Here is a 20,553-nt window from a genome sequence, read left to right on the forward strand (position 1 = left end):
GAACGGTGACCATCTTTAAAAATGGCGGCCATCTTTAATTTTTGAGGGACAATCATTTTTTTCCATTAACATTTCCTTTAGAGAGTATTTGTATCAAATTGTATGCTTAGATCAATGTTTGAATAATTTATATAATAAGCATTGAATAGCAATGGCGGCCATCTTGAAAAATGGCCGCCATGTTGAATTTTTGAGTGGCCAGCGCCTTTTTACAAAATAGTGGCCCTTAGAGAGTATCTGTGCCAAATTTCATGCTTCTATACCAAAGTGAACAATTTTTTACTAATCTGCTGCACTATATTAGATTCCACGTTACAGACGGAGACAACATAAGGTACAACGGTATGTCGTTGATAAAGATTGGACATTCCCTCAGAGGAAAAGAAGTTGTTCGGGAACGCCCTCCATTTCACCTCGTTATAAGCGCAAATTTATTTAATTGGTTGGGATAACATTTTAGGAATGGTGGTAGAAGTTTGCCCTGTCTCTGAAGTCCTAGGTTATTTAATGTGATGTTCATATGTGATAATAAACAATGCAAATCAATATTGAGTCACTTTAGGCTACACAAATAATGATTCCTAAATGCTATATTTGGACAGGTTGTAGGCCTTTTACGCAATATAGCCTAGGCTATCAAACGAAAATGACTATAATTAAGTAGACATGGGATGTAAGAAACTTGTGGATAGCTGGGATCTTTGCTGCACCCAGTGTGAATTTGCAGGGGTTTTTTTTAAACCAACATTTGCAGGCAGATGAAATAAAGCCAACGCAAGTTAAACTTATCGATAGAAGCACGCATCCCTTGGGTATTATGGTTCGAGCAGGCATTTCAAGGGTCTGCAACTGTTTTTGGATATTTGGCTTTTTCCTCGACTGGCAGCCTGGTCATCTAAATCAAATGCATAGCCTAATCATGTCAATGTTACAAGAAAGCAAAACTAAATAAGTCATTGACATTTGTTTTGTTTTAAAATCACTTGGGGAGACTACATGATCCAGACGTTGCGTTGTCATGGACTACAGGTAGGAACTACAACCTGTGCGTTTTAAAATAGTTTTCATAGACAACACAATGAGTTGCTAATAATTGGATATAGGTCATTGCTATGCATCTGCTAAATGTATGCCCTGCTGAAAAAACCAGCCTGACCAGCTAAAGGTGGTTTGCTGGTTGACCAGCTTGTTTGACCACCCTATGATGGTTGACCAGCTAGACCAGCAAATCTCTTGCAAAAACATATCCCTGCTGAAAAAAACAGCTAGAAACCAGCTTATGCTAGTAGCTAGTTTTAGCTGGTCTTTGCTGGTTTTCTTCCAGCCCTTGCTGGTCTTTGCTGGTGTAGCTGGTTGGACCACCAGCTGGATATGCTGGCATGACCATCTGAGGAAGCTGGTTTGACCAGCCTGTCATTTGGGATACAGCTGGTGCAAGATGGTCATGCTGGTGACCAGCCTGCCAAGCTTGACATTGTTGGTGTGGCATGCTGAAAAAAACAGCCTGACTTGTTAACCAGCTTGTTTGACCACCCTATGATGGTTGACCTGCTAGACCAGCAAATCTCTTGTGAAAACATACCTTCAGCTGGTTTTGCTTGTCGTACCACCTCAAGCAGGTAATTTTAGCTGGTGTTGCTGGTCTATAGTGCTAGTTTAACTGGCCATGCCAGCTTATGTTGGTCATTCTAGCAAACCAGCATGACCAGCTTGACAGGCTGGTCACACCAGCATGACCAGCTTCCTCAGATGGTCACGCCAGCATAATCAGCTGGTGGCCCAACCAGCTACACCAGCAAAGAACAGCAAGAGCTGAAAGAAAACCAGCTACCAGCAGAAGCTGGTTTCTAGCTGTTTTTTTTCAGCAGGGTGGTCATAGTCAGTTACCTTGCCAACCCACACATAAGGCAAATAGCCTGATATGACAACATTTACTTTTTTCTTTTATTTACCACAAAGTCCAGTATAATAAGCCTAACCATGTAGGCATTAAGTCAAGTATCGGTAGCTTAATCCAAGTAGTTAGTTGTTTTATTTGTCGTCTTCCAGAAATGCAAACCAACGTGGACGCACAAGGACGCTCGTTCCCAACACTAAACTTGTACATGAGCTTGTCATCTACCAATCAGCACATAAAAACTGGTGCCGGAAGATGCAACCATGTAACGCCATGTTTTCACAAATGTCGGCGGCCAAATGCCATGCTAAATGGCTGAGGCTAACCCTTCAAATCCTGACCCCCTGGTTTGTCTCCATTCAGGTGCGCTTGTAGACATGGCCCACAGCTCCTTAAGATAATGCAGCACACCTGCGCACAGGTGCGCTTGTAGACATGGCCCACAGCTCCTTCAGATAATGCAGCACACCTGCGCACAGGTGCGCTTGTAGGCGTGGCCCACAGCTCCTTCAGATAATGCAGCACACCTGCGCACAGGTGGGCGTGGGTTTTTAAGGTGCCTTCTTCATGTATCAAGAGACATTTTGCTCTTTTTTTAACATACAACACGCACACAGCACATTAAAACCGCTACAATACTCCGACACCACTGATTGCTGACTCTCTCCTGTTTGTCCCGTTTTTGGCGCTTTACCTTTTGAATAAATGTTCAAATATACACTGCACACGCCTGGTCTCCCTCTTCTTCGTTGAGGCCTTACCAGCCTCCTTATTTAATTAAAAGACTGTATTATCTGACTAGTCTCTGCTTATGCATCTGTGTTCAAAACCACATCCTGACAGTAAGAAATAATATAAAAAAACAATATAAAGCAATATAAACAGTAACAACTTGCTGTTCATTTATTTAACTACCATATACAGCACATACATACTGTAGCATGTGATCTAACACATACTCATTGAAAACCTTGAAAGGGCACATTACAATAGACATATTGTAATACTACAAGGCCTACATGCGCACTGCACTTCAATAATGTGATTATCAAAACACCAAATTCCATAATTTTATTGATTGATTATTACTCAATCCAAGTATTACCTTATGTGATTTAAGGAAAAATGCTATATAAATGTCTTATTCAGAGTATTGCAGTAATTGGGTTACTATTGGAATGTTGCTGTTCATCCATGGTGGCCACATTTGTGGACAGTTATTTAACTCCATTTTTGGGTTGGTTAATCATGGTTATTTTCTCCAACAATCTTCCCGATTCCCACCCCATCTCTCTCTCCCACTTACTTCCTTTCACTCTTCACTGTCCTGTCCAAATAAAGGCAAAAGAGTCCCAAAAATATACTAAAAAACAGTCTTTAAAAATGTATTTCATAATGCATGCATGAAAGGGTTAAACAGACCAACTGTAGTATTTTATAGTACCGGTAGTCATTTCTGAATGTGATACAAAGAATGAAAAGAAGACATTGGCCAAGTTGTTTGTGAAGTCCTCAATGTTTTGCTGCATTTTGCAACATATGCAGTTGCTTACTGCTTGATGACGCATGCCCTGTGTTTGATCCGGAGTCATTAGAGTGACTCTCCAGCTTCCTGAGATTGATAGTGGCCCATCCCGCTAGAGCAGTCGCAGTCACTCAAACGCAGAACAGACTGCAGGACGTCAGCACTCTTCTATTGGTGGGCAAAAAAACACAGTGTTACGTTGCAGCATACACTGTCATGAGACATAGCAGCAGCAATAAATGATATGACATGAAACAAGAAAGGGAAATGGAGAGGGAAACTGATAAAGTCATTGTGGAATTTAGGGGCTGTTCAGGCTGATGAGTTTTCCAGGTGCTCAAATTCAATTGTTTCCTAATGGAGCGGTGCCACTGACAGTTGCAACACACCTCATGTTTATAAAAACAGGTGTACTATATCTCTGTGCATATGCATGCAAGGACATTTATAAAATGTGTGTGTGTGTGTGTGTGTGTGTGTGCGCATGCAAGGATATTTATTAAATGTGTGTCTGTGTGTGCTTGTGTGTGTGTACTGTATGTCTGAATTTTGAAATATTATATCTGAAATATTAAATGTGTCTGTATATCAGTACCTGTGGATTGAGTTTGTAGAAAGTCATCATTATCATAGATATCTTCTGTTTCCGTTGCACACACACTCTGATCTGTTTTGTTTCTGTAGAGCATTTCATTCTGGACCATAGTGCCTTTCACACCCAACTCTGACTGTGGTCTAGAGAAGAAATCATAATTCATTTTAAAGAGAGATTATGACATTTTCAACTTCCACCTCACATTTGTTTTTTATCACTAATTTGGAATACATGCTTTGGAAGTGAAAAAATCATGTCTGTGTGAACGCTGCCTTAGGACTGATTCAGACTGGTTGCGTAACTCGCTCGAGCCGTGCCGAAATGTGTGCATGCTAGAAAAAGGATTGATGCCTAATTATTACGCGACAAGTGTGTTGGAATTGTTTCCATTCAAAACAGAAAGTGAAGAGATGTTTTAATAGGCAATCGGCAGCCGCAGCGCAGCATCAGACACGTTTCTGGTGTGCAAAGACGTAGAAAACGCCACGCAGCAGCAGACACGTTTCTGGTGTGCAAAGACGTAGAAAACGCCACGCAGCAGAAACGCCGTGTCTGAGGCAGCCTTGAGGGTTGCCTGCGTGAGCGTGTCAGTTGTGTGGCGGCTCCGTTTTTATTTCGGCTTTCATGCAAACAGGTTAGATCGTGCACACTGCCTGAGAGACACGCACGTCTCAGGTGTAGCTCGAGCCGCTCTGAAACCGCGTGCATGCTAGAAATAGGACCAGCGGACTTCCGGTTGGTGTGCGGAATGGAGTAGTGGTGTTTTCCGGGCTCCCGCCACACATTTTAGATTTTGACCATTTATTCATGTAATTTAACTCAACTTTGCGAAAATAAGGCACCTCACTTTGCTTGAACAAGTTCTGCCGACCAGTATGTCATCTAAACCTGGCAAATCTTCGAAAAAGTCTGAACAGCAGACAACTTTAGCTAGCAGTTCCGACATTGATAATGCTACTCTAGCTAACATGCTAGCTGAGTTGCGGGCGGACCTATTGACCAAACCTGACTCACTAGCCGTCAGATTTGAACATAAACTTGCTGTCATTGACTCCAAGTTAGACGGATTGCAGACGACGGTGACCAACCATGAGCAACGCATCTCTGATCTGGAGTCTGGGTTGAACCAGCTCCAGTCCTTGGAGGCAACGATAACCACCATGACTGAAGATAACGCCAAGCTGAAAGCTAAGATCACCGATATAGAGGGAAGAAGTAGACGGTGCAATGTGCGTCTTATTGGAGTAACTGAAGCAGTCGAGGGCACACGACCCACATCGTTCTTCTCTACTTTTCTGATGGATGTGCTGGGAGAGGACGTGCTTTCTTCCCCTCCAGAGCTTGACAGAGCTCACCGAGCACTCAAACCCAAACCAGCTGAGGGGCAAAAACCTAGAGCCGTGGTTATCTGTTTCCATAAATTCCAGACTAAGGACTTGGTCATACGGGCTGCCCGCAAGAAGCGAGGGGAACTAAAATATAGAGATAAGCCGATATACATATACGATGACTACTGTCCTGAAGTAATGGAGCAACGTGCGGAGTACAAGGAGGTCATGCACCAGTTGTACATTCGCAATCTTAAGCCTTCACTGCTCTATCCAGCGCAGCTGTTTATCGTGGCAGATGATGGACATAGACGGCGTTTTTCATCGGTGCAAGAAGCCCAGCAGTTTTTGGCTACATATCAGAAGCCAAGCCCTCCGATGGAAGATGATTGATCCAAGTCAAGCTCCAACTATTTGTCCAGGTTACGGTATTTAGCGTTATCTAGGCTGATATAATGTTTTTCCACCTGACATGGACTAAATTGTCTGTAGGTTAACGGTAGCAGATAACTGAACATGCAACTTTCCTGTTGATTTGACTGAATTGCAATAGTTATTCTAACGGGTGTATTTACGTAAGGCATTTGTTTGGCGTTTGTCACTATAACTGTTATTGTTAGTGAATGTTAATGTTTGCTTTTCACTTAACCCTTTTATTTTAAGTAGTACGCTAACGTGCTCATTTGGGGTACAATGTTGTTAACTGTCAGCCCAGGCTATGAAGGGAGCTTTTGGCAGGTTCAAAGTGTATACAATTAGGGATAGGCCTACAACATAATGTTCTGGTTTGTGTTCCTGTGAGATAGGCCTTTTTAGCTGGCCCTTACTGTATTTACATTACCAATGTGCGACCTGTTGGCGCAGTACAGCAGACACCACCGTTCAGTGGTGCACCTGTGTAAAGTTGAGTCTATTTTTATAACGTTATTGTGTGGCGGGGCGGGGAATATAGCGGGAGGAAAGACTGACCCGGGAGAATTTTGATGAGCGTATGGCAGCAACGTGGCACTGTTGTGCAAAGGGTGCATCAGATGCTGTGTTGCACGTGGGTTTTTCGAGGGTGGGTGATGGGGAGGGGGACATGCGTGCTCGCGTGTGTGTGTGTATGGGGGCTGGGGGTTTGTCTATATTTTGTGTTTTTTTTTTTTTTTTTTTTCTCCTTCTCCTTTCTTGTTTTCTTTCTTTGGGGTCAATACTCAGATATTGCATTCTGCAATCGCAAGATGATTCTTTTCTTTGTGTATGGAAAATAAGAACATATCAGTGAACAATATTCGTTTCATATCTTGGAATGTTAAGGGGGCAAATAACAATACTAAAGTAAATAAGATTATGTCACATCGTCAGGATCTGAAGGGAGACATAGTGTTTCTGCAGGAGACACATTTACGCAGTGGGGAGTTTCAGCGCATTAAAAGGGGCAGATTCAGTCAGTTATATCACTCAAAGTTTAGTGTGAGAGCCAGGGGTGCTGCTATTTTAATCCGTAATAATATTCCATTTGAACCAGAAAACACTATAGCTGACTCAAGTGGTCGGTTTGTTATTGTTTCAGGGAGGTTGTGCAATACCCAGGTTGTCCTGGCTAGTATCTACGCACCAAACTGGGATGACGAACAATTCATCTCCAGGCTTTTTACCTCTATTCCTAATGTTGAAACATACCACCTTTTAATTGGGGGGGATTTCAATTTTGTACAACATGCTGATTTAGACAGATCCTCTGCTAGACCACACTCTCTTACCAACTCTGCTAAGCTCTTAGCTTCTATGGCAGGGGAGCTGGGCCTGACTGACCCATGGAGGAGTAAATTCCCAGATAAAAAAACATTTTCTTTCTTTTCACATGTTCACCACTCATACTCACGAATAGACTTTTTTCTCTTGGATAATAGGCTGCTTTCTAATGTAAACTCATGTGATTATCATAGTATAGTTATTTCAGACCATGCTCCCACATCATTAGATATATGTTTTCCAAATATCAACCGCACTTTTAAACAATGGAGATTTAGCTCAAATTTACTATCAAATGACGCTTTTGTGGACTCCTTAAGATCAAATATTGAACTATTTTTTGAAATGAATGATTCACCAGAGGTGTCAAGACGAACTTTGTGGGAAACATTTAAGGCGTACCTGAGGGATTTAAATACTTGGGAGTTTTCATTTCTAGGTCTCTATCAGATACTTTTAACAAAAATTTTGTTCCTTTGCTCAAGAGAGTCGAGGAAGATTTTGGCAGATGGTCTAGTTTACCATTGTCCCTGGCTGGCAGGGTGAACCTCATTAAAATGACTGTCCTGCCAAGGTTCCTCTACCTTTTTCAACATATCCCTGTACTTATTTCAAAAAAGTATTTTGCCAAATTAGACAAATCAATATCAACCTTCCTATGGGCCGGTAAACCTGTGCGTATGCGGAAAAAGATACTGCAGCTTCCAAAGCGGGCTGGGGGGCTTGCCCTCCCCAATTTTTTACATTATTATTGGGCTGCTAATATTCAAAAAATGTTATTCTGGACCGTTGAATCGACTATTTTGCAACCTGCCTGGGTCCAAATGGAATTTTCTTCCACTCAGATGTCATTGCGGTCATTTTTGTGTTCCCCGCTTCCTGTGTCTGTTACTAATGTCAGCACTAGCCTAGTGGTCACTCAGTCGCTTAAAATTTGGTTGCAATTCAGAAAGCACTTTGGCCTACAAGGTTCTTCTACCTTAGCTCCAGTGTTCCACAATCACAATTTTAAACCATCCACTATGGATTCAGCCTTTCAACTTTGGTCTGATAGTGGCATATTATCTGTTAAGGATCTCTATGATAAGGGGACCTACATGTCTTTCACTGATCTGTCTGCTAAATTTAAGCTACCACCATCGCACCTTTTCCGTTTTTTTCAAGTTAGGCATTTTGTTCAGAAACATTATCCTGATTTCCCTAATCTCCCCCCACAGACATTACTGGACACTCTTCTTATGACAAACCCCAATCAGAAAGGGAATATTTCACATATTAGCAGTGCTATGGATTGCACCAATTCAATATTCCCCCAGCAGACGAGGGAGTCATGGGAACAGCATCTTGGGCTTAATATAAATGATGGCTAGTGGGGCAATATCCTTGAGTTAGTCCATAACTCCTCCATTTGTGCCCGACACGGGCTGATTCAATGTAAACTCATACACAGGATTTATTACACCAATCATAGATTGTCTAAAATTTACCCCAATGTTGTTGACGCTTGCAACAGATGCCACCAGTCCCCTGCCGACCTCATACACATGTTTTGGTCATGCCCAAGGCTGACAGTTTTTTGGGCTAAATTATTTGATACTCTTCAAATGGCCTATAATTTTGTGGCAGATCCACACCCCCTCTCTGCCCTTGTTGGTATCTCACCTAATAATACCCTATCAGCTAAAGCACGACATTCCATGGCCTTCTGCACCCTGCTGGCCAGGCGATTGATTCTTCTAAATTGGAAGCAAGCTCTGCCCCCATCTCATGATCGTTGGATCAAGGAAGTTTTATATAATCTGAAGTTGGAAAGGCTGAGGTTTTCTCTCAGGGGCTCCCTGAAGAGCTTTAGTCGAATTTGGAACCCCTTACTATCCATCATAGAGTCTTTAGACATCGTTCCTGAGGAGTCAGATATCTGAGTTTTTCCTAACTTTTATTGTCATAACTTTAATTGCTCCATTTATTTATTTTTTTATTTTTATTTTTTTATTTAAATGTTTGTTATACCCAGAGACAGGTGGGGTTGTGGGATGGGCCCACAGAAATGGGAGAAGGGTGGGAGGGGTGGGGGTAAGGTAAACATTGGAATTATGAGCATTGTTTTTATGTCATTTTGCTGTCCCATTGTTTTTTTTTTGTATTATTATTGATGCTCAATAAAAAATAAAAAAATAAAAAATAAAAAAAAGAAATAGGACCAGCGCCTATTTGTCATGGGACACGCAAGCGTGTTGGAAGCTTTTCCATTCGAAAGTGAAAGTGTCGAGATATTTTAATAGGCAGACTGACCGGAGCAGTGGCACATCAGAGACGTTTCTGGTATGAATGCACATATAAAAAGCCACACAGCAGCCACGAAACAGGCAACACGCAAAACACACACCAGTCGGCGATCTGAAATCAGCCTTGTGCAAAGTTAAATTCACTTAGATTGTCAATGTGTATCCACTTAGAGCACATAGTGTGTATATTCCTGTTTATGTGTAATTGTACAGTATGTGTGTGTGTGTGTGTGCATGTGTCCTGTATGTTTGTTCATGTGTGTATGCAAGGATATTTATTGTGTGTGTGTGTGTGTGAGAGAGAGAGAGAGTGCATGTGTACTGCATGTCTGTGCATGTATGCATACACAGATATTTATTACGTGTGTGTGTGTGTGAGAGTGCATGTCTGTGCATGTACAGTATGTCTGAATACAAGGATATTTATTAAATGTGTGTGTGTGTGTGCATGTGTATGTCTGTGCCATGTGTGCATGCACAGATTACTATTAAATGTGTGTGTGTGTGTGTGTGCGTGCATGTGTACTGTATGTCTGAATACAATGATATTTACTAAGTGTGTGTGTGTGCATGTGTATGTCTGTGCCATGTGCACAGATAACTATTAAATGTGTGTGTGTGTGTGTGTTTGTATGCAAGTGTGTACTGTATGTTGGAATGCAAGGATATTTATTAAATGTGTTTGTGTATCAGTACCTGTGGAATTGAGTTTGTAGAAAATGGTCATTATCATAGATGTCTTCTGTTTCCGTTGCACACACACTCTGATCTGTTTTGTATCTGTGGAGCATTTCATTCTGTTCAGGCTCCTGGACCATAGTGCCGTTTACACCCAACTCTGACTGTGGTCTAGAGAAGAAATCATTATTCATTTCACAGAGAGATTATGACAGTTCTCCTCCCTTTCCCTTAACTTATCTTTTGTAACAGTTGTTTTGTTCTGTCAGATCAGTTGTGTCAGATTAGATGATCTAGTCTAACACATCCAGAATCTTAATGCAACACACACCTTTTTATTTTAGTTCATATTAGATATAACATTTACAGCAATCTGAAGAATATCCATTACTTATTTCAGCAAAAAAAAAAAAAATCGAAAAACATCGCCACCTGGAGGGGATTTCATCCACTGCCACATCAGTATTATCCGAATTCCTAAAGACACACAAACTATCAGTGTCAGCAAAACTTCTAATTTGAATTTTTTTTAAGATTTTAATGAAAGGATTTTAATGAAGAACATTATATTACGATACATTATTCATTCACAAAGAACATTGGTGGTTGGATTTTTCATAATTTTTTTAATCAAGGCATTAAGATCCATTTCCAAAAGATGTTTTTTTTTATTGCTCTTTTTAGTAAACTTGAGCATGGGGCTGAAGACTTTAGGCACTATCTGTCATGTTTCCTTTGCACAATGCTGTAAAAGCCTTTTTTCTTTTTTCTGTCACAATATCTGTCAATAGTATGAAATATTCACTTCTTGCAATCAACCCCCTCCACACACACTAATGTGAAATTGTAGCTTTGAAATAGCTGCCACATAGTGCTGCCTATAGCGCATTATTCATTAGGGGGGAAAAAGAGTAATGGACAAACTGTTGTGCAAACGTTAATGATTTGAGAAATGCACCAAAGTGACAGAGAAAAACTGTAATAACCAAAGTGTATAACACTTTGCAAATAAGATTTACTATATTGTAAGTGAATCACTATGGCAGTTATTGTCATTGTAAACAATACCTCTGCTTTATGCGCCGGAAGCAGCAGATAAATCCACAGAGGCCAAGAATTCCACATACAACAGCCAACATAATCCATGGCAGGAGTGCTGTCAGATATATAGATAGATAGAAATGAAGTTATTCACTGCAGGAGTGCTGTCAGATATATAGATAGATAGACATGAAGTTATTCATTGTTAACAGACAATTTATCATGTGTTTTCTTTTCTTGTGACAAATTCTACATACCGGTACTCTTGTTTGCACTCTGTGAAGTCATCTGATGCGTCGCCGTGATGTAGGAGTTATTCGCTACACACGCCAGGCCCTGCTCCGCTAGCTGTTCCAGTTCAACCTCCGCTGACATCAAGGTGCCTTCTGTGGTGATGTTGGGAAAGACGGACGCTGGAAGTTCAGTTCTGCCATTGAGCATCCATGTCACCGTGGCAACAGGGTTCGCCTCCACCTGACATACACATCTCAACATCCTTCCCCTCTCTGAGCACGAGGTGTTTGGTACCATGATGGAGAGAACTGTGGCAGAAGGAGAAATGAAAAAATATTATAAGATTAGAAGGTCCACTTCATTTCGACTCGAAACACACCTGGCTCCACAGGAAACAGACAGGCTCACCGAGAGCCTTTCGTGCAACTAGCCAATCAGAGCAACAAGGCGAGATGACTGGTTGGATTTCCTTACGCTAATTACGTTTTCACACTGCAAGGTTGGGTGCTTTCTTGACCTACTCACATGCGATGTCCAGAGTGAGAGATTCGCTCTCTGTTGACATATCACCGGTGCGGCAGTGGACCTGTTTGCCATGTTGAGAACGTGCTGCAGTCACCGTCACGGTGGACACCTCCACCCACAGCTCTGCTGCCCTCTGAGTGGACACCCCCGTGCTGCCCTCCGTCAGGCCTCTCCACTCGATGGCCGGGGGAGCGGGGGGGCAGGAGTGCTGGACACTGCAGCTGAGGCGGAACACGTCACCCTCCTGCACTGGGCACTCAGGCCCAGATATCACAGGGCGGCTTCTAGCTGTTGTTTGAGATGAACAGGGTATTTCAGCTTTTTTAACCAGTATGATCTCTATCTTACTCAGGCCCAGATATCACAGGGCGGCTTCTAGCTGTTGTTTGAGATGAACAGGGTATATCAGCTTTTTTAACCAGTATGATCTCTATCTTACTCAGGCCCAGATATCACAGGGCGGCTTCTAGCTGTTGTTTGAGATGAACAGGGTATTTCAGCTTTTTTAACCAGTATGATCTCTATCTTACTCAGGCCCAGATATCACAGGGCGGCTTCTAGCTGTTGTTTGAGATGAACAGGGTATTTCAGCTTTTTTAACCAGTATGATCGATCTCTATCTTACTCAGGCCCAGATATCACAGGGCGGCTTCTAGCTGTTGTTTGAGATGAACAGGGTATTTCAGCTTTTTTAACCAGTATGATCTCTATCTTACTCAGGCCCAGATATCACAGGGCGGCTTAGCTGTTGTTTGAGAGAAGAGCGGCCATAGCCATACTTCAGCTTCAGGGTGCAAATTTAAGCAATTATGAAGTGAGGTCAATTTATATAATACATGTATACAATAACAAATGAAAAGTATATTTATAAAATATATGATTTTTAGTTTGACGTGATTTGAGTTAATTCACTTCCTAACCTCCCTCTAGGATACTGTCATCACTACCATCAGATATGCACTGTGACAGCCACAAAAACGAACCTAAGTCTTTAGCAGGCAGAAAACTAACCCAACTCTTCAGCAGGCGGAAAAGGTAAAGGTTTGTTACCCTATAGACCTGGATTGGAAAGCCTGGTCACACACTCCTAGATCTCCTTTGACTGGCCAATCAGCGACGAGAGAGGATATGATGATGCTATAGCTTTCAAATCGAACGTGGCTGTGGTAAACGGTTGTAGGGTTGTGTACCTTTATTTACAGCAAAGGTAGGCCTAAATTGTTTCCTGACTGCTGATGCTGTTTATTGTCAGTTTGTAAAGGTTAGGTGAAGTAAGAAGTAACGTTAGGTATCCCTCATCAATGTGATTGATTAGGCTCGACCAATGATTTCAAAGTCAACGCAAAGTTTACACCCGTCCCCATGCTAGTGTTGGAAATGTATCTCAATCATGAGTCCCCAGACTCTTTTCATTAAGTGAATGAGTGGTTTTAACCAGGCTATGAATTTGAGGATGAATGGGGGGACTTGTCTCCACTTTTCCTTGTTGACTACAGCACATTAAAATGAGTGTGTTCATTCTGACAATTCTTTATGCACAAAACTACAAAACGTGTTATAGCTGTACTCAGTCTCCTCTGGTCACACTGCCAAATAAAGCATTTTGTTTGCCCACAACAGCAGAAAGTAACTAGAACAAAAGTTGTCCAATCCTACGGAGCCCTTGTGCAAAATAATTTGTTTCAAGTTCCTGATGCTTGATTTGTTTCAAGAAACCTGATGCTTCTCTCGTGGGCACCAGAAACCTGATGCTTTTCTCCAGGGCACCAGAAACCTGATGCTTTTCTCGTGGGCACCAGAAACCTGATGCTTTTCTCGTGGGCACCAGATATGTGTGCACCAGAAACATGATGCTTTTCTCGTGTGCACCAGAAACCTGATGCTTTCTTTCGTGGGCACCAGATACGTGTGCACCAGAAAGCTGATGCTTTTCTCATGGGCACCAGAAACCTGATGCTTTTCTCGTGAGCACCAGAAACCTGATGCTTTTTTCGTGTGCACCAGAAACCTGATGCTTTTCTCCTGGGCACCAGAAACCTGATGCTTTTCTCATGTGCACCAGAAACCTGATGCTTTTCTCGTGTGCACCAGAAACCTGATGCTTTTCTCGTGGGCACCAGATACGTGTGCACCAGAAACCTGATGCTTTTCTCGTGTGCATCAGAAACCTGATGCTTTTCTCGTGGGCACCAGATACGTGTGCACCAGAAACCTGATGCTTTTCTCGTGTGCACCAGAAACCTGATGCTTTTCTCGTGTGTACCAGAAACCTAATGCTTTTCTCCTGGGCACCAGAAACCTGATGCTTTTCTCGTGTGCACCAGAAACCTGATGCTTTTCTCCTGTGCACCAGAAACCTGATGCTTTTCTCGTGGGCACCAGATACGTGTGCACCAGAAAGCTGATGCTTTTCTCGTGGGCACCAGGAACCTGATGCTTTTCTCCTGTGCACCAGAAACATGATGCTTTTCTCGTGGGCACCAGATACGTGTGCACCAGAAACCTGATGCTTTTCTCGTGGGCACCAGATACATGTGCATCAGAAACCTGATGCTTTTCTCGTGAGCACCAGAAACCTGATGCTTTTCTCGTGGGCACCAGATACGTGTGCACCAGAAACCTGATGCTTTTCTCGTGGGCACCAAAAAACTGATGCTTTTCTCGTGTGCACCAGAAACCTGATGCTTTTCTCGTGGGCACCAGATACGTGTGCACCAGAAACCTGATGCTTTTCTCGTGGGCACCAGATACATGTGCATCAGAAACCTGATGCTTTTCTCGTGAGCACCAGAAACCTGATGCTTTTCTCGTGGGCACCAGATACGTGTGCACCAGAAACCTGATGCTTTTCTCGTGGGCACCAGAAAGCTGATGCTTTTCTCGTGTGCACCAGAAACCTGATGCTTTTCTCGTGTGCACCAGAGACCTGATGCTTTTCTCGTGTGCACCAGAAACCTGATGCTTTTCTCGTGGGCACCAGATACGTTTGCATGCTCACCAGAAACTCAAAACCCCTAAGAAGACATGGGCAAAAAATGGTGAGTTTCTAGTGCGCTCCTCTTGTGCTTACCAGAAACGTATATAATCTTATATAAAACTTCATAAAATCCTGCCTAGTATTATCACAGAAAAATAAGAAAATATTGCTGAATATGCATGGCCTAATGTGCTGTTCTGTTTTTGTTTTTGGTTAGTCATTGGAAAACTCACGCTCAGTCTTTATCTGGACAGTTGGTTTGTAGTATTTGTCAGACTCTGGGTTGATGTAGGGAAACAGAGTGATGCCATCAGACATCTTGACGTTGTTGATTCTGAGGGTGCAGTTCCCTTCTGAAGGACTCCCCAGTACTGCAGTCCGTCTTTTAAATTCACCAATAACATTACGAGGGTAGATCCCATCATAAACGGCAGGCCAACCTGTTGTCTGGTGTTTGTACCAGATGACCCTGGTATGGGGTCGGGTTTGGCACGGGACCAGAACGCAGCTGCCCTCCACTGCCCTCACAGAGGCTGGCATCTCAACACTAAAGCCCTGTGCTGTGGACAGTAGACAGGCTGCTGGAGAGAGGCACACACATTTGTAGTGTTTATAAGAATGCGTCACATTGATGAAGCACACACATTTGTAGTGTTTATAAGCATGCGTCACATTGATGAAGCACACACATTTGTAGAGTGTTTATAAGCATGCGTCACATTGATGAAGCACACACATTTGTAGAGTGTTTATAAGCATGCGTCACATTGATGAAGCACACACATTTGTAGTGTTTATAAGCATGCGTCACATTGATGAAGCACACACATTTGTAGTATTTATAAGCATGCGTCACATTGATGAAGCACACACATTTGTAGCGTGTTTATAAGTATTGATCAATCAGGGGGTCGTTTCCAGAAAGCATCGTTTGCTAACTTGCGTCGCAACCTTGGTAGTACGCTCCATCGTTCTTGGATTTGGTGTTTCTAGAAAGGGTAGTTCGAACTCTCAATCGCAAACAAGGACGCAAAGTATGGTCGTTTGAACTACTGCCCCTAGGCAGTCGCACTTGTGTCGTTCCTTGGTAGTTCCTGTTGGTGTCCGGAGCGCCTAACCAAAAATCACAACCGCCTAACCAAAATTTGCGAAGTGGATGTTTATCTCGTGGCTCAATGATTGATCTATCCTGTAGCTTAATTTTGATTAAGACACTGCTCCCCTACTTGGCTCATTCTTGCTATTTATGTTAATTCAAGTATTGCCTTGCTTTTAGTATTATAATTTTCACAGACCCTAACAACAGCAGTGTTAAATGGTGTAGTGGCTAAAGCAGATGACTTATTATCCCAACGTTGTAGGTTCGATTTTCTTATGATGTGAGATTGTCCTCTTGCTTCTCGCTACCTGCAGGTGAACTAGTGTGACACGTAGATTCAATTGTTTTTGACTGATGTTTGTACCTATGGTCTCTCGATGTAGAGTAACTATATACATAAATATGTATGGTCAAAACCTATTGTTGTGTCTCGTAGGCCTACTCTTACTCAGAGATGAAAAAAAGAGATAGGATGCGAACTCCGGCCGAGCGCGCAGTGCACCAACGCGCTGCCGTTAAGCCACGAGACAGTTGATAACCTATGGGATACCCAGGTATTTGTCCAGGCTATATATTTTTTCCAACACATAGATATTTAACACAAATAATGACTCATATTGGTCTGCTTAAGTTAACTGTTTTATATGCTTTGAATAGGTTTAGGTTTTGGCTGATGGCAATGACAATACCAGCATTAATCACTCGGTTTAGATTAGAAACATGTCGACATAGGCCGTGACAGAACATTTCTAGGGGGTGGGGTATTACATGTTGCCACTGTTTCCACCAATGATATGTATAGCTGCATCATCAACAACGTTGTTGGAACTATGGTGTTCGAACGTCGGAGGTAGCGAATTGCGACACAGGTACGATGCTTTCTGGAAACAGGTGTAACAGTGTCGTTGTTTGGTTGCAAGTTGCGTCGTACCATGGTGGTTGAGCAACGTCGTTGCTAACTTTTCTAGAAATGACCCCCTGAACAGGTTATTGTGTGTATATTGCAAAACAGCATCAGCACACTCATTATCATATCATTAATATGACTCAACAACAAGTATGTTTTACCATGTGTGTGTGTGTGTGTGTGTGTGTGTTTGTGTGTGTCCGTGTCCAACGGTCTGTCTGTCTTCATGTCAACATGTCACAGTTTTAATTGCTGCGTTTCAGTTCCTGCTAATGCTGTGTTGGTGAACTTTATACTGCGGTTCCGTGGTGGTGGTGGAAAGACCAGGGGGCATCTAATTCTGAGAAGTGTTGCCTCTCTCGCTCCCTGGCCTCACCACATGTGTAGATATACAGTAGCAGAGTTCAGTAAGCAATGGTGCCAGTATAGCTACCAGTGAAGCAGATGCCAAAGAGTCTGAGAAGTCTCCGGGTTTCCATCACAAGCCTAGTGCAGCACTATCACAAGAAAAGCAAGAAAACAGAGTCATCTGATAAAAGTAGTTTCAACCACACGTTTAGGCAACATGCAAACACTTTGGTTTCTTTAAAGTGGTGGACACTGACAGTGTGCACATTTTAAATATGTTAACTTGACCTTTAGAAAATGACAGAACTGAAATAGCAAGCTGAGTGCTGCAAGCCCTGAGAACCATTTTAACTTTTTCTGCAAGTTTTTGTTTCATTTGTGAAAACTAATGAGGACAACATACTTGGCAGTCTTAATGCAGTCTTACAGTATATGCTCATGTTATTTGCATTATAATAGAGGACAGTTCAATACAGTGAACCACTGAATGGTCTCTTATAAGTTTTACTCAGTTGCTTTGGTGCATTTCTCTAATCATCATTAACGTTTGCACAATAGTCCAAAACAGTTAGAGAAAACTGCATCACATAGTGGATTGCCTGCAAAAGTGTGTATCTTGCTCAAAATGCTTAGTCTATGTCTCAAAAGCAAGTTTTTATACCAATGAAACTATTAGTCCTTACAACATTATTTATGTCAAGATAGTCCAACTGCTTTGTCTTGTTGTCAATATGACAGTTTACTCTGTAAGTATTTTCTAATGAACAATGTGCAAGGCATCACTATTTTCTATGTGGCATAGCTATTTCCAAACTACAGAGTTACACATTACTGTGTGTGGAGGGTGTTGATGGCAAGAGAGTGGAAATGTTTCAAAGTTTTTACTGTTGACAGATATTGTGACAGTATAAAGAAAACAAAGGCCCTCACAGCATTTAAAAATGACCAATATAACACCCCTTGGTCAGAACTGTGCACCACTGTAGCCTACATCTTGCTAAGGTTACATCATGGCGTTCCTGTCTGTCAGGTCACATACGTATTTATATGCTGGACAGACAGTGACAACCAGTTATGGCAGCTAGTTCAATACTTTTGCATGTAATGATTCAAGCGATGAAATAAGGCCAATTTGTTTTATGGGACAGGACTATTCAGCATTGAACCATGGAACCTTTAATTATATGTGATAAGATGATATGGAGTTTGAACAAACAGTTTTGAGAATTTAAATTCTGACCTGAGAAATGTGCCAAAGCAACTGAGAAAAACTGCAATTGTTCATCCTGTCTTATCAGGATCATCAAATGTCATCAAATCAGTATGATAGATAAGTGTAATATATATAATATAATAATAAATATGATCTATTTTCAGTATTGTTTGTCATTCGTTAGTGATTTTGAGAACTCATCATCTTCTTCATTACAACAGGTCACTTGCTTAAAAATAAATACAACAACAATCATTACTCAATGTCAATATTCAATGTCCATCTAGTGATGTTCCGGAGCACAAAATGAATATGTAAATAATGATGCAAAAAAATGACCCCACCTTACAAAACGTCCCACCTGGTAATCTCTAACTGCTCTCTTCTCAGTTCTTTTGTGACAGGAAACACACTCGCTCACATCCTCACCAAAACCAAAGCTGTCTGTCGTCCGAGTCCTCCCCCAGGACTCTATAGATGCTCTGAATGGTTCAGACATGCGCAATCAGTTATATTTGTCTCATGTCAAACACCTACATATTCGCATGGTAACAAACAAAACATGGCTTGAAATAGTTAGCCTACTTCCTGCCTATGTCAGTCTGAGGGTTAGCAATGTGGAGCATAACCTTACATGAATGAGGAACAATCTGTTCAGTCATTTACCAAAGTAAAAACTGCCCACCACTTTAAATATTGAGAATCAATTTACTGAAAACTTGACAACCTTGATATTTCACCAACATTTGTAAATATTCCCATGAGCCTTATAAAAAGACAAGTTTGTAAAGACTGCAATGTCAAAGACATACCAGTAGATGGCAATGTACTCATTACAGTTTTTGCCCATTGCTTGAACACTATAGATAGACACATGCTTAGACCAAAGTAACAAAACTTGGAAACTTTTGTTACTATACCTTAAACACAGTGTAACCATACCTTAAAGGAACACGCCACCCAATGTCAGTAGTAATATATGTTCTTACCTTAACTTTCACGAGTTGAGTCATACCTCTCCCGTGTCGGTACGTGCACTCAAACGCTCTGGTGCGCGGCTGGACTGTGTTAGCATGTTGCTATGCTAGCGGGCTTTGACGGTAACTAAGCGTAGAAGTAATCAAAAACATCCACGTTTTCCCGACTTAAATACAGTTGCACGAGTAGTTGATAGAAATGCTACGGCCACGCAACATGAAACGTGGCGATTTTCCAAGCGAATAAACCGGAGAACTACAATGTGTGGAGCAATAGCACTTGGGAGTACTTCGACCTAGCGTGGTAATATTATTAACACCTAATTGTAGATCCTATCCACCACAGAGTTTAGAATCCATGCTGGATCGACCCTCAGCCTCTCGCTCCCCTCTGAACAAAAATGCTGATGTGGTACATGAAAATGTAGCTAAAAATTTGGAGAATGCAATGCAATCAAGCATTTTGGACGATATATTGTCACAAGCTGGCAGAATAGGCAACAGGCCGATGTGCGTTTTATTTGGAGACTGTTTTGCTGCATTAGATCAGTCTTTCTAGAACAGGCAAGGGCTTTCTAGCCTCACGTCAGCAGCGCTGCATCACCCATATAGCCTACATTAAAACAACCAGCGGATGGTGGGCGGGTGTGGTTTTGAAAATTGGTCAAAAAACTTTGGTGCTGATGGATGATAAGTTTTGCTATGCAGTTATGGTTGAAATAATAGCCCATCAGCGCATCTGTGTGCCTCTCTCTCGCTCAGAGGGGAGGGAGAGGCTGAGGGTCGATCCAGCATGGATTCTAAACTCTGTGGTGGATAGGATCTACAATTAGGTGTTAACAATACTACTACGCTAGGTCGAAGTACTCCCAAGTGCTATTGCTCCACACATTGTAGTTCTCCTGTTTATTCGCTTGGAAAATCGCCACGTTTCATGTTGCGTGGCTGTAGCATTTCTATCAACTACTCGTGCAACTGTATTTAAGTCGGGAAAACGTGGATGTTTTTGATTACTTCTACGCTTAGTTACCGTCAAAGCCCGCTAGCATAGCAACATGCTAACATAGTCCAGCCGCGCACCAGAGCGTTTGAGTGCATGTACCGACACGGGAGAGGTATGACTCAACTCGTGAAAGTTAAGGTAAGAACATATATTACTACTGACATTGGGTGGCGTGTTCCTTTAA

The 20,553-nt window shown here is 42.0% G+C and overlaps 1 protein-coding gene across 1 annotated transcript; it reads right to left on the minus strand.

Annotated features, from left to right (window-relative positions):
* Positions 1-2,777: 2,777 nt before the first annotated feature.
* On the minus strand, positions 2,778-18,888 carry LOC143118561 (myelin-associated glycoprotein-like). Its single transcript, XM_076279592.1, has 10 exons — positions 18,751-18,888; positions 17,262-17,325; positions 15,056-15,403; positions 11,846-12,133; positions 11,344-11,628; positions 11,114-11,201; positions 10,478-10,522; positions 10,064-10,216; positions 4,018-4,157; positions 2,778-3,590 (listed from the first exon to the last, which is right to left on the minus strand). The coding sequence occupies exons 1-10, from the start codon at positions 18,886-18,888 to the stop codon at positions 3,580-3,582; spliced, it is 1,560 nt and encodes a 519-aa protein (XP_076135707.1). The 3' UTR covers positions 2,778-3,579.
* Positions 18,889-20,553: the final 1,665 nt, after the last annotated feature.

Source organism: Alosa pseudoharengus, unplaced genomic scaffold, assembly GCF_046254945.1.
Source record: "Alosa pseudoharengus isolate Yale_2024_CS ecotype anadromous, Long Island Sound unplaced genomic scaffold, YU_APseudo_1.1 YU_APseudo_1.1_scf_12, whole genome shotgun sequence".
In the NCBI taxonomy this organism is placed as follows: Eukaryota; Metazoa; Chordata; class Actinopteri; order Clupeiformes; family Clupeidae; genus Alosa; species Alosa pseudoharengus.